Consider the following 14,949-nt stretch of genomic DNA (forward strand, 5'->3'; position numbering starts at 1 on the left):
TTTCTTAAATTCAGAGAGAGAGAAAATTACTTACTGCTGCTCTTATCAAGCCATGCCAAAGGTTGTACAGTTCCGTTTCTTAACCAAGAAATGGGAATCGTCCACATGTTGCTTCATTAAGGAAAAAAACACGTGATTATTTATTGAACCTAAGTAAATAAATGGTTCAAATGCAATCAAATAACTTACATTTAGGAAACGTTTTCTGGAAAAATACCTAGTTCTCTCAGTCTTTCCTTTTAACTTCTTTATCCTTTTTTAAATGTGCATTTCAAATTGCATCAGCACCTAAAGAATACTCACTTTAATCATATTGGGCATGAGCAAGAGGAGCTTACTCTGGAACTTGAGTTTTGATGTGAGTTTTGATTCAAGCTACACTAACTTTCTCAGACCCCAATTCCAACTTCCATGAGTGTGATGGCCTGGGATTCAGACTCAGAGGCTGTACCTGAGAAATCCCAGCCTGCACAGGAGTCCCCGCCTCCAGAACCAGCTGAGCCCGGGGCTGGGGCCTGAGCCTGAAGGGTCCTCACCTGTGCTGGATCCTCAGGTGCAGGCACCAGCTGCGTCTGCTCTGGCCCCTGAGGTGATAGGGGACCCATTGCCTGCAGGTGCTCCACTCTCAGCCCTGTCAGAGGAAGCTGAGGTTGCCTCTGGGTCCGGTCACCCTCCAGCCTCTCCTGAGCTGCAGAGGCTCAGGGAAGAGGTGGAGGGAACTAAGTTCTTGCAGGAGGAGTGCTCGCCTCCAGGCTAGGAGAGGTGAGTCACTTGTGGACCGGGGCCGCCCTATGCCTCAGGGCAGATAAAAGCCAGTCAGCCCCAGTCCCAGGTTGAGGAGCAACATTGTTGCTAGCCTGTTCTTGCCTGCACCCTGTCCTGCTCTTCTGCCAGAGTTCCTGACCCCATCCGACTCCCCGCCTTGGCCCCAGCTACAGCTTTGACAGACTGCCTCCATACCGCATCATCGACTTCGGGCTGGACTCGGACCTCGTCTCTCGGTTAGCCCCCAGCACCAGCACAATGAGATTTGGAAAGTCAAGCTTTGTATATGCATGAGTAACCTTCACTTTCCATAACTAATAACTGGGAAGCCACAGTTGTGCACACGGGTCCACTCCGAACGGGGACTTGCCCTTGGATTTACTTGCAAGCAAGTCTCATGGATTTCTGTGCAGTGTGCTTTCATGTAGTGGGAACAATCCACATAGAAGCAAGCACTGTTAAGCACACCCGGCTTTCATCTTCATAATTTTCATAAAATTTATTATTTACCCTCCACGAGGAGATCCCAGGACAGGTTAGAATTTAAAATTTGGTATAAAAACAGTTAAAATAAATTGCCTTCACATGAATATGGTTGGTCCTGGAAGCCCAGAAAACTGAACCCAGATATTACAGTCCCAAGGTTCCAGGTGTGCCGCATTTATGCACACCATTTTTCCCACATCAGCCAAAAGATGCATCTTGCATTAAATGCCAGGTGATCCTGACACAAAATCTGAGATCATAGGAGTTATGGAAACGTTGTGTGTGCACAACACTTGGGGCGGCACACGTTGTCATATATTTGACACCAGTAAAAGCCTTTCAGTTTAATGTGAAGAGAATCAACAGTGCTTTGACAAAATGCAACTATTTATTTAGTTTCTATACCGCTTTATATTTTTAAGAAAAACCTCAAAGCTGTTTACAGCATACTACTGAGAGCTCTTAATAGAGAACAAAAACAATACAACGGCCCACTTCAGATGATCATCCAAACCACAGTGTGGAGGATCAGAAATTAGCCCTAGGCTTGAATTTCCCTCCCCCCCCCCTCGCGTGCAGTTTCACATCTCCTTTTTGGCACAACCCCATAATTCATGTTGACATCCAAGGTGGATTTCAATGTCTACTTTGGAAGGAAAGTGCAAAACATAATTTGCAGAGTCAGAAGCTGTGGCTAATTATAGTTCGGGCAAAAATAGAAGATTATCAGGAAGAAAAAGAGTTAACTACTATTCAAATATAAACCAAAGTACTGTATGAAATCAAAATTAAAACAATTGCACTAAATTAAGCATACTTGGTCTTGTTTGTTCCTTTTTTAGAATAAAACTGTTCCTGACTGATGTTCCCAGTGGTCAGATTTACTGTTAGGAGTGGCAAGCCATGTTGGCAGGTCCACGAGTCCATTATAACTTTTACTGGCGCCGGCAACCGGAGGTCATTCTGTTCATCTACTACCTTCAAGAAAAGTCTGGATTAGAAAACAGTTTGGTTTATTTAATTTCACATAAATGTTTCTACTTGTACTAACAGCAGGTTTTCCAGGTACTATTTGCTGGTTCATATACAAGTAAAATCCAGCATTCTTAAACATTTAATAGCTCATATGGAGCGGGGGGTGAACTTTACAGATCAGTTTTCATAAGCAAGGTTGCCATGACCCACCTCAAGCAGCAACGAGGTGTCCAACTCGGAGAAGAAGATCCCATTGGATCAGGGGGCTGAGCAGTGCAAGATGTGGGATTGCTGATCCCTGACCCAGGCGTGACTCTGGAGTGGAGCTGAACCCTTTCAGCCAGGAGCCTCAAGAAACAGAATCCCTCAAACAGACGTCCAGAGACAGTACCACCCAAGCAAGACTGAGTGACTGGTCTCTTCACATCATAGGCTATTAGCTCACTGGTATCTCCTTGCAAATACAGGTAACACACAAAGCCTCAGAGTATTAGACTTCAGGCCAAAGGACTACCACTTTAAGGCTCTCTACTCTTCAGGAAGGGACGGGAGCCTGGGAGGTATAGCCTGGTCCAAGAGGGATGAAAGGCCCCTGTTGAGCTCCAGATTTGCCAGAGCAACCTATCCTATTGAAGCCAGTTACCATACTAATTTGTGATTGGGCCTGGGTGATGAAACTGTCAATTATGTATAGGATGCCTGATCTAAGCAGTTCTTGAAGTGGGATGGGGGCTTTTTCTCCACCTACTTTATTCCCCAAGTCTTTATTACCGTATTTTTCACTCCATAAAACACACTTTTTTCCTACTAAAAAGTAAAGGGAAATGTCTGTGCATCTTATGGAGTGAATGTGTGGGTGATTGCTGGCTCGCTTTCTGGCCCTGCCCCCTTGCCCAGACCTCCACTGTTGAATGTTCTGCAGATGAAGGCTGTTTGTTTCCCCAGGGACATGTGACTGGCTGATTAGATTATCTGTCTGGAAACTGTAGAAACGGCTCCCTTTCCTTTCTTAAAGAAGCTGCAGAACTGTGAGTTGAACCCCATAAAACAGGATATTTTCCCGTTGCAAAGTAAGCTCAACAACTTGAGCTGATCCTCAAAAAAGGGGGCTTTTCCCCTTTGCAAAAGAAGCTGCACAACTTTGAGGGCTTTTCCCCTTTGCAAATGAAGCTGCACAACTGTGAACTGACCCCCCAAAAAACGGGGCTTTCCCCCTTTCCTCCTCTAAAAACTAGGTGCGTCTTATGGTCGGGTGCGTCTTATGGAGCAAAAAATACGGTAAGTAGAAACTTTTCATGTTTTTCACTTCACACACTGCTTTCTGACACACCCATGCTTTGCTGACTGAGGGCACATGACTGCCCACAGATGGTGGTGGAAAGGACTATAGACAACTACAGATATATAAATGTACTGAGATTCATATAGACTTTTGTGTGTGTTAAATGGGCTATTAACCGCTGCCTGCAAGGTAATATCACATACCAGACATAAGCTATCATAAATGATGAAAGTTGTAGTTCAACATCTAGAGGGCCAAAGGTTCCCCACACCTGAACTATCAGATCAAAAAAATGAGCTGCTGCTCAGGGAAAGACCTGACTTGGAAACATGTCAAAGAGGCTTAATGCAGAACGTATTTGGTGCTGCTCATCACTGAGCCCAAACTCGCAGAGCATCTGAACAGTAAGTTCAGCACTGTTGGTTCAAACTAGTGTTGTGCACTGGTTTTAGCTGAACCCTGAACACCACATCAGGCAGAGTCAAACAGGTCATTCATCTCCCAGCCCTCTCCTGACCACATGTTTAAACTAGGATGAAAAACCCTAATTAAGCATTAGAGCTTGCCCCTAAATTGAATTGGCATATGGATACGGGTCAGTTAGGCCTCACATTGACCTGGGGCCAACACAAAGTGCCAGATTGGGTCTCAGTTCTTATTGAGAGGCCATGCACAGCCCTGGTTCGAAGGCCTTTCAGGACAGGACCAAGAATGCCCCCCCCCCCACTGGATAGTCCAAGAGCACCAGCGAAAACACTAATGGTTTTAATCACCTTTTGAATGTGATTCCACAGATCATCCTGGTTGGCATTTGAAAAGGAAAATGCATTCAGGTACGACTGTAATTAAACAAGTATAATTAGTCAATTCACAGTGACAACACATTTTGAATAGTCGTCGAGAATCCAACTGTTAGTAAAGTTGTTTTTGAAACTCACATTAAGTGCTTTCATTAAAAGCCTTTCAGTCATAAAGTTGGACAGCATCCTGATGATGGCAGCCCCCTAAGAGAGAGAAAAATAGATATAGATGATTTATCTTTATGTATTTAGAATGATGAGACTTTGCAAGTGATGAAACTCAATACATTAATCTACCAACATTACATTCAAATTAGTAGTTTTATTAAATATATTGATTGTTGTGGGGGCGTTTTCAGATGGGTAGCTGTGTGAATGTTGCAGCAAAACCATCAGGAATCTTTTTATATTATACAGTTTCTTCAAAATGATTCCCTGCACTCATATCATACATCTCCAAGTGATGAGATTTTGTATATCTCACACTGTTATATGGCTTTATATGCAATCTGGTGAGTGGCTATTTTGCCACAGAATGCTTTATTTAGGATGGGCATATATAATTACTAAGGTAATTTTCACAAATGATACAAAGAAGAGTAAAAATATCTCACACAGCCTAACAGCCACATTGATCCGAATTCACAAATCAGACTGGAGAATAAAAAGGCACTTGTGGCATTCAATGATGAAGTTTGCTGACCACATCAAACCTGTCGGGCAGTCATTCTCTTCCTTAAAAACCCTCTCCAGTTCTAGATATGTGGGCACATATTGTGTCTCCTCACAGGTGAAGGGAACATGGGGTGGTATTCAACAAAGCTTTATTCAGAACAGACCGATTGAAAGGAATGGACCTAACTTACAGTGTGATCCTATACATGCTTCCTTTGAAGTAAATGCCATTGTTCTCAGTGGGGCTTGCCCCAACATAACTGTGCATAGGAGCCACTCGTTCTGCCCCCCCCCCCAATGTACACTGCTATTTGATATACAGACTCCACTTTGAATGCAACAGGAAGCCTTCTCAAACCTGGTACCCTCCCATCATTCCAGATCATTGGCTAAACAGTTTGGGGGCAACAGGAGTGGTGGTTCAAAACACATAAAAGGCACCAGCTTGGGGAAAACTGTCATAAAGGCTTTACCATTCAATTCAATGGAGGCAGAGAATTCCCTTTCTCATGTTATGAAAAAGTGACAATTTCATACTAACTTTTCAAATCATGTGACCGATAAAATCCTTTAATATACTGCTTACAAATTTTGTTTTTACCTTCTTGTATGTTATTAAACCAAACAGTTTAAGTAATGCACCCGATTCTTGTCTTTCACCTGTATCTGATAAAGACTGATTTTGTAGTTCATTATCCATGCGCAAGACAGGTCGAACCACTTCGTAACTAAAGATGTTGTCCTGAAAATAACCATAAAATAGCAATGTTTACCTAAAAATAAAAGACCACATTTTAAGTTATTTTGAGAATTATACTTAATTCATAAAACATTTAATAGGCTTCCTATTTAAAAACCTTCGTTCAAGTCATTGCATTCATAACCCCTTTCAAGAAAATCTGTATTTGGCTGAAATTCTTATCGCAGAAAGTCAATTTGTGGAATGCCAGCATGTGAAATGTAATTGTCAGGAAACCAGTATCATGTCCTAATTTTAATTACCTACAGATAATGTAGCATTACATTACAGAGCCTGCCGTGCTCTCGTCCATGGGGTCACAAAGAGTCGGACACAACTGAACGACTAAACAACAACAGATAATTAGTGCGAATCAGTTCAGTAATACATAGCACAAAATTTCAACAAAAAGAATACCTATGGTTTATAGTATTACCATAGCGCAAAAGAGCAGTAGAAGACAACTTTGACCTAGTATACAAGGCATGATTATTAGCTAGGGCAGCTGTTTTTCAACCAGTGTGCCGTGGCACCCTAGGATGCCTTGAATGATGATCAGTAGTGCCACAGGCAACACTGACCTCTGTCCCTCTTTCCTTCCCTCCCTCCTCTAATGCCTTCTCGCATCTCTGCCTACCAGAGGCTTGCACAGCTGTTTGTTGCAGCAGCCCTGGCTACAACGTGCTCCCCAAGTGAATGGTGCCTCTGGCCAGGGGGTGCTAGTTGCCAGGAACTGAGGTGGCCTTGGAGTAAGCAAGCAAGCAGGCAAGGGAGCCCAGCCAGCCAGTCCGTCAGCCCTTGCTGTTGGGAATGGATAGACAAGTGGGAAGCTGGGCAGGCAGGCAGGCAGGCAGGCACTGGCCTTTCTTGTGCTTGCTGTGGGCAAGGCCTGCCTGGGAGCTGAGTGCCTGGTGCTGAAGGGGAGCCTTTCTGCCTGGCAGGACTGGCCACGCCTGCCGCTGCCTCTCAAGGGAAGAAGAAGAAGAAGAGAAGAGTTTGGATTTGATATCCCGCCTTTCACTCCCCTTCAGGAGTCTCAAAGCGGCTAACATTCTCCTTTCCCTTCCTCCCCCACAACAAACACTCTGTGAGGTGAGTGGGGCTGAGAGACTTCAAAGAAGTGTGACTGGCCCAAGGTCACCCAGCAGCTGCATGTGGAGGAGCGGAGACGCGAACCCGGTTCCCCAGATTACGAGACTGCCGCTCTTAACCACTACACCACACTGCTGACCTCACGTTCACCTTCAGCCAGTCTCTGTTGGGCCGCTAAGGCTGGGGGCATCCTCTTCCCAGGCCCCTGTGGAGCAGTGTGAGGAGGGACTTCTCTTTGGGGCAGGGGGGCAGCTCAGAGACCAGGAGCGGCAACAGTGGCTGCCCAGAGGACAGGGAGGACAAGGAGAGGGGAGGAAGATGAGGGGACGCACAAGGGAGGGTGTTTGAAAAAGGGTGAAAGGCTGCCAGCTCTGCAGACAAGGGGTGACATAACCACAGGGGTGCTGCAATTGGTCAAGGGAGCCGTGGACTCAAAAAGTGGATTCTGCTAAGGGATTTGGAGCCACCTACTGACCTTGATTGGGACGCAGGTGTCCATGTGGTGTAAACCACAGAGCCTAGGGCTTGCTGATCAGAAGGTCAGCGGTTCGAATCCCCGCGATGGGGTGAGCTCCCATTGTTCAGTCCCTGCTCCTGCCAACCTAGCAGTTTGAAAGCACGTCAAAGTGCAAGTAAATAGGTACCGCTACAGCGGGAAGGCAAATGGTGTTTCCGTGCACCGCTCTGGTTCGCCAGAAGCGGCTTAGTCATGTTGGCCACATGACCTGGAAGCTGTCTGTGGACAAATGCCGACTCCCTCGGCCAGTAAAGTGAGATGAACACTGCAACCCCAGAGTCGTCCGCGACTGGACCTAACAGTCAGGGGTCCCTTTACCTTTACTGACCTTGATGGAGAACTGTAAGGCTGCTAGGACAGCTAATGGATGAGTTCTCAAAAAGGTGAGATGAAGTGGCAAATCTGTGCGTGGACTGTACTAGTTCAGTGTGTGGATAGGGGCTCATATGTAAGCAGGAAAGTAGGTGGAGGCAGCAGAAAGGAGAATGCTGAGACTGGGTCTAAACTGGGGCCCTCTAAGACCTGAAAGAACCATTGCATAGATCCCATTAATTTGAAGAGACTGAAAACAATCCCACATTTTGGATAAACTTTATATAAACGATGATATAGTTCACACCTACCAGAGGCATTGTGGGCATTATGTAATATATACCGAGATACTCCAAGTAAGATGCAAATCCTTCGTTAAGCCATATGTCGTTCCACCAGTTCATGGTAACTAGGTTTCCAAACCACTTCAAATAGAAGGAAGAGGAGAGTCTTTCAATGCATTGTTTTCAAACTGCTCTTCTAATCATCAGGCATAAGAGTGTACAGTGGTACCTCTGGTTATGAACTTAATTCGTTCCGGAGGTCCGTTCTTAACCTGAAACTGTTCTTGACCTGAGGTACCACTTTAGCAATAGGGCCTCCGGCTGCCGCCAGGCCACCGGCGCACAATTTCTTTTCTCATCCCAAGGTAAAATTCTTAACCCGAGGTACTACTTCCAGGTTAGCGGAGTCTGTAACCTGAGGTGTTTGTAACCCAAGGTACCATTGTAGTTAATAGTCTCACATTGGCATACATTATCAAAAAGGAATGCTATAATGTTTACAGGTTTGTAGGAATTTAGGAAGATGCGGTGCTTTTTTTCTAACAAAAATGTTTAGGGGTACTCTCATTTTCCTACTCAGATTGAAATACTGCCCCTCAATGAGGCCAAACTTAGATTCACAAAATGTTTAGGAGTATGCGTACCCCCAGGAAAAAAAGCACTGGGAAGATGCCATTTTAGAAAAGCTACAAAGATAGAAATCAGCAGTTAAAGTACTAAAAATCCATTCTGGGATTTGATAACATAGCCAAATAGAATTCTCTCTAAGTGTGATGCATTCAAGAGCGCAAATGCAATGAATTTGTATGTCTTTAAACAGCAGAACCACGTGGAATGAGGAGGGAACCATAACGGTCTGGAAGACAAGGCTGCACTACTCACCTGCCTTCCCAGCACTGAGTGTTACTATTGGTTCCTGAGAGGTGCAGGGTAGCTGAGTGTGGTGCAGGCACGGCAGCAGGAAGCACCAGATTGGCCCTGCTGCATCTCCAGCATCACCCTGAGCTCCCTGGATCTCCCCTCTCAGGAAACAGCAGTGATGCTCAGTACTGGGAAGGTAGATGAGCAATGCCGCCATGCCTGACTGCTACTGAGAAAATTACACAACTTCCCCCTGCCAACTGCTATATGCATTTCCAGATGAGTTCCTATAAGCACTAATGGAGGCTTCTATTGAAATGGAAATGGAGACTTCTCTTGAGATGTAAATAAGCAGCAATTTGGGGTCTGGTCTTTTACCCTTCCCACCCATTCCCTTGATCCTTTTTCTACTTTAATTTAAAAGAGGCATGTTTATGCTTTACCACCCTGTTAATCTTGTCAGGATAAAGCGTGTAAAGCATGGCGTTCCCTCAGTCTACAAACACTTTTTTCAGACACCACTTTACATATCGCTTAACTCATAATGAAAAGAAAAACAAGTCAATAGGAAACACAACAGGAAAAAAATAGATTTGCTTAACAACATAGGTAAAGGTAAAGGTACCCCTGCCCGTACGGGCCAGTCTTGACAGACTCTGGGGTTGTGCGCCCATCTCACTTAAGAGGCCAGGGGCCAGCGCTGTCCGGAGACACTTCTGGGTCACGTGACCAGCATGACATCGCTGCTCTGGCGAGCCAGAGCCGCACACGGAAACGCCGTTTACCTTCCCGCTGGTAAGCGGTCCCTATTTATCTACTTGCACCCGGAGGTGCTTTCGAACTGCTAGGTTGGCAGGCGCTGGGACCGAGCAGCGGGAGCGCACCCCGCCGCAGGGATTCGAACCGCCGACCTTTCGATCGGCAAGTCCTAGGCGCTGAGGCTTTAACCCACAGCGCCACCTGCGTCCCGCTTAACAACATAAGCAGAAGCATATATTGGAGTGTCAAAAGGTTTGTTTGGTATTAAAGTTTATAATAATCTGATATATGTTTGTGGATTTGTAGAGCAAATGCTAATCAATCAAGTTTTGATCCAGTACCTTATTTTACATGCTTTCATTAAGTACTCCTTTTAGGCTTTTAGCAAAAAAATAGTCTGGTGCTAAACAAATGTGACAATGTTCCCTGCTGTTCCTTTCTTGCTCCCACTTCTGTGCTTCCCCTTGTTACTTCCTTCCCCCCCTTTAAATAAATGAGGTACCGGTACTCCATATCAGTGAGTAGCATCACAAAAAAGCACTGCATACCCATAGCTGCATACTACATTCAGCTTTCAAGGAATGGGATCTACTACAAGGTGCCCAACTGCAAGCTCAAAGGGACAATGCGAAATGAACTTCTGGAAATCACTAAATGTGTAAGTTACAGATAGGTAGCCGTGTTGGTCTGCCATAGTCAAAACAAAAAAAATTCCTTCCAGTAGCACCTTAAAGACCAACTAAGTTAGTTCTTGGTATGAGCTTTCGTGTGCATGCACACTGAAGAAGTGTATCTGAAGAAGTGTGCATGCACACGAAAGCTCATACCAAGAACTAACTTAGTTGGTCTTTAAGGTGCTACTGGAAGGAATTTTTTTTGTTTTGACTAAATGTGTAAATTATTTTTTAACATGGCTGGGAACTTCACGGAGACTAGCCATGACAGTTAAACCTCCATATTTGCAGGCAAAACACCTGAGTATCAAGTGATAGGGACAAACAATATGAGAAGGTCACCACTTTCCTGTCTTGCTTATGAGCTCCTGTATATTCCTGCCTGTCCACTACTGGAAACAAAATGCTGGGACAAATGCGCTATAAACTGAACCAGAAAGGTGATTCTTGTGTGCTTCACTTATCCTCCTACACTTCTACTGGGACTAGATTGTAGCCGTGTTGCTAATTAGAGCAGGGACCATTGGCACTGTACCCCTTCTCTTTTGCGGCCCAAATATGCGATTTAGGGGGCTTACTTTTAGCTGTGGTCTCTTAAACGGCATCTTGTTAAACAGCACAGTGCCACGGGAAGCCTCATAGGTCAAAAGGACAATTCTGGTGTGCTGGCAGCAGTGCAAGTAATTGCTTGCATTTCTGCAACATTTACCTAAGTCATACGTAGGGAGCTTTGGCCCTTCAGATGCTGCTAAACTACTGCTTGCATTGGCACCAGCAGGTATGACCAATGGCCAGGTTACATGGGAGCCATATTTAAGCCACATCCAAAGGACCAAAGGTCCCCCATACATGATCTAAGGGCTCTAAGAGAAAGAAAAAGTGAGTCCTTCATTAGTAAATGTACTCGATATATCAGTGACCTTTTTTTAGTGAACAGTCTGTTGAGAAAACTCTCCACATTGCTTATGTTAATCTCAACACAGACACCCAGATACATTATGGGCTTTTTAAAGGTCATACTAGGATTCACTTTTATTAAGTTTGTTAGTTCTATGCAATTATCTATAAAACTCTAAAAATGTATTCAGTCAGTGATATGCTGCTTGAGCCTTCTACTTCCCCAAGAACTGTACTCCCAACGACCGATTCCAGACACTTGGCAGTTCTCAGGATTTATTTTCACATTAAATTGCCACTATTGCAGCTACAGCTACTTCGAAAATAACACCTTCATTTTTAAGATAGATTAAAGTGCAGAACATTTTACCACATGCCTGGTGTGCTATCTCATGGGAGATAATTTTGCAAATCCAATATTTCTGGTGTGTGAATTTTTCTTCTGGGTGATACAACAAGGATATTTCCTGGAAAGTCATTAGCCCCCAGTGTTCCATAGCACCAGCTGCCATATCAGGTAGCACAAGCAGATCTAGATTGGTTTAAATATAGAGAAAAAGAAGAAGCTTTAACAATTTCACAGTTCATACGTTTACATGAGTGCTCTGGCTTAATCTGCCATTTCCCAAGATTTTCAGTGGCTGACAATATTGGCATGAGAAGAAACCTAATACAGTGGACGCTCGGGTTGCGGATGTGATCCATGCGGGATGCACATTTGCAACCCGCAGCGGTGCATCTGCGCACATGCGGTTTGCGATTCGGTGCTTCTGCGCATGCGCAACCGCCGAAACCCAGAAGTAACCCATTCTGGTACTTCCAGGTTTTGGTGGCCCGTAACCCAAAAAAATGCAACTTGAAGCGTCTGTAACCCGAGGTATGACTGTAAATACTATTGGGAGCTTTCCCCCCGCCCCGCCCCCATGTTCTGTGTTTTTTAATAACAAAAAAACAAGGAAGTATTTGTACAAAAGAACATAAAAAGATACCTGCTTAATCAGGTCTCAGGTCCACCTTTGTGCAGTGTGGCCAATCAGATGCCTTCAAGCCCTGTTTGTGGGCTTCCTGAAGGCACCAGCCCTCTACTCTTGGTTTCTCACAGGTTCCTAAGGGCAGTAGCAGAGGCAACCAGAGAGCTGGGGAGAGACATTAATATCACACCCTCACCACATCTCTCTTAGCTGCCCCACCACCAAAGCTTTCAACTGAATTGCATAATCTGTTGATGGCCACTTGAGGGATATTTTAGATGGAACAGCAGGGTGTAAGTCTTAAAAATACAATAAAACAATTAGTGTATTCTAAGGTGTAGGCTGTTTCGGACAGCTCACACCACAATAAACCAGTTAGTTTCAGGGTCACAGAAATGTTATGCCTTTTGTTTAGAACAGCTGTTCCTCAAACACTGTATGGATTTCTAATTCAAAGTCAGAAGAAAAAAAGCATTTCCGGGAACGTATCACATGATCCCAAGCAAAAACAATTCTGTCTGTTTTAAATATTTTAAGAGGTTGTTTCTTTTTTAAAAAGAAGCAAACAAGAATACCTGTTTTTGAAAGAGGGTAACTGATGTTAAGTAAGTCTTCCATATATGAAAAGATTGGTCCAGTAATATTTAAAGCATAATCAGCAGATCCATTTTTAATTGCATCCTTCCGAGCCCAAATGCGTATCTATGAATATGCACAGAAATGGTTATTTTGGACAAGTGATGAAAATCTGTTTCATATCATTAGGCCTTCTTCAGTGGCCATGAATTTGCACAGTGACTTTCAGAAAAAAAGAAAACAGGTATTTAGCAGAATTCCTTAAAACTTCATTGCATTTTAGACCTCTGTTCAGGTTGCCTTATCCTTTGCAGACCACCACATTTTCTTCCATGACATCATGCACCCTGGAAGTCTTGTTCTTTAAAAGCTTAACTGCTCCCACATCCGCATGCAGTTGTACCATGTATTCTTCCAAACAAAAGAATGAGTTTGCAGGGTGAAAGGAAAAGGGAAACAGTTGCTAGAGTGTGGTGCCACTGCTAGGTTTGTGCATGCTCTGTGTCAGTTAAACATTTGACAATCGACACACCAATGAATTCATTTCTGTGTTATCCAGGACCACATTAAGCAGTCACTTGAAAAGCATTGTGTGTGTCTGCTCCACACAATATTTGTCATGACTACGATTTGCAAGAACCATTTATCACCTGGATTACATGCAGCCAGTCACCAATCAACTTAAAAATCTGCACTGAGTTAAATAAGTGAGAAGGTACGAGTGTGCTAAGCAGCCACAGAATGCTGCCTGACTCTTGATGAGCAGGTGGAAAATTCTGTAGAAGGGGTAATGGAATGGAGCCTTCTGAATTGGTGCATTCTGTTAATATTTTGGATTATCAGACATTTGGGTAAATGGGAGTACTAGCTGCTTAATGGTTAGAGATATGAGGCTTCATGAGTGAAACTTTATATAATCAGTAGGCTGCTACAGACAAGGTTATCCTCCTTAGCTAGACAACACAAGCACTGATAAAGACCTTGGAAAATGAAAAGCCCAGAAACACAAGCATCTTACTCTTTCCCCCATAGTGTAGATCAGTGTTTCCCAAACTTGGGTCTCCAGTGGTTTTTGGACTTACAATTCCCATCATCCCTGACTACTGGTCCTGCTAGCTAGGGATGATGGGAGTTGTAGTCCAAAAACAGCTGGAGACGCGAGTTTTGGAAACACTGCTGTAGATCCTAAACCGTGTAGATCCTAAACCGTTCTGCCCATTTTGCAAGTGACAAGACTTCATGGGCAGTTTGGGTAAAACAGACAGGGGGACAGAGTCCCACAAGAGTCTGTGGGCTGCTTTAGCTGAGATTCCTGCATTGCAGAGGTTTGACCCTCAAGATCTCTTCCAACACTATGATTCTATAATGATATAATGGCCCAGACTGACAGCCTTTTAAATGGGATTATATCAATTTAATAAATCTTTAAAGGAGCACTCTCAGCACCAGTCAGCCGACTGGTGCTGAAAACATATCTCCAAGGAGTTCCCTGTAATCACTGATTTAATCGTTAGAGCAACCTCATTTGAACTTTGACAGCTATCAGTCACCTGCCCTCTTAATGTTAGGTGATTGACAGGTGGGTCGTCCCACTCACCTGTCAAAGATGGCCTGCATGGGGTGAGGGAGATGAGCATCCAGCACGCTAGCTAGATCTGGTTCATCTGGTAAACTATGTCTGGGACAGCAGTGCCTACACATTGTGAGTGATGTTCTAGTAAGAGAACCCTATTCCAAAGGTGGGCTGGCATGTGGAAAGCAGTCTTCTAACAAACTAATGTTTCTCCACTAAAGAATCTAGTTGTACTGTGCTTAAACAAAACCTGATCTGGAGTAACCCTGTTCTGAATAAGATTGACAGTGGGAGACGGGAGTAGATGTTGCATATTAGTTTTCAGGATGCAATTTATTTTTTAAAAAACCATTTAATCTTATACCATAATTTAAACATCAGTGCATATTGTGCAACACATAATTCACTCATAAATGCAAGTATATGCTGCTAAAGTCTATAATAAATTCAGCAGACTTATTCACCTCATTGCCCCTCTCCACTGTGGTGACATAATCAAAGTTACAGACCGCAAAAGCAGTGACATATGTGGACATTTTTGGTGTTGTTTCAAATGTTGTGACAGTCCAGTTCATCAGTGCAGTCCCATTACTCAAAGTACTCAATGTGCTCTCATTCACATCTTTATACTCAGATACATCTATAAAAGAACAATTATTATAGGCATTAATACTGAATATTATGGCAAATTTGCTCTGTTCAGAACGGACG

The 14,949-nt window shown here is 43.9% G+C and overlaps 1 protein-coding gene across 1 annotated transcript in view; it reads right to left on the reverse strand.

Moving 5' to 3' along the window:
• The window catches only part of LVRN (laeverin), a 35,779-nt gene that overhangs the window by 15,239 nt on the left and 5,591 nt on the right, over nucleotides 1-14,949 (reverse strand). Inside the window, exons 3-11 of the mRNA XM_081930454.1 lie at nucleotides 14,703-14,878; nucleotides 12,665-12,791; nucleotides 11,496-11,650; nucleotides 7,955-8,068; nucleotides 5,585-5,725; nucleotides 4,447-4,512; nucleotides 4,282-4,347; nucleotides 2,069-2,229; nucleotides 35-111 (exon numbers count right to left, since the gene is read on the reverse strand). Coding sequence (XP_081786580.1) covers nucleotides 35-111; nucleotides 2,069-2,229; nucleotides 4,282-4,347; nucleotides 4,447-4,512; nucleotides 5,585-5,725; nucleotides 7,955-8,068; nucleotides 11,496-11,650; nucleotides 12,665-12,791; nucleotides 14,703-14,878 — 1,083 coding nt within the window. The remainder of the gene's footprint in view (nucleotides 1-34; nucleotides 112-2,068; nucleotides 2,230-4,281; nucleotides 4,348-4,446; nucleotides 4,513-5,584; nucleotides 5,726-7,954; nucleotides 8,069-11,495; nucleotides 11,651-12,664; nucleotides 12,792-14,702; nucleotides 14,879-14,949) is intronic.

Source organism: Podarcis melisellensis (genome assembly GCF_964234715.1).
Source record: "Podarcis melisellensis genome assembly, chromosome: 11".
NCBI lineage: Eukaryota > Metazoa > Chordata > Lepidosauria > Squamata > Lacertidae > Podarcis > Podarcis melisellensis.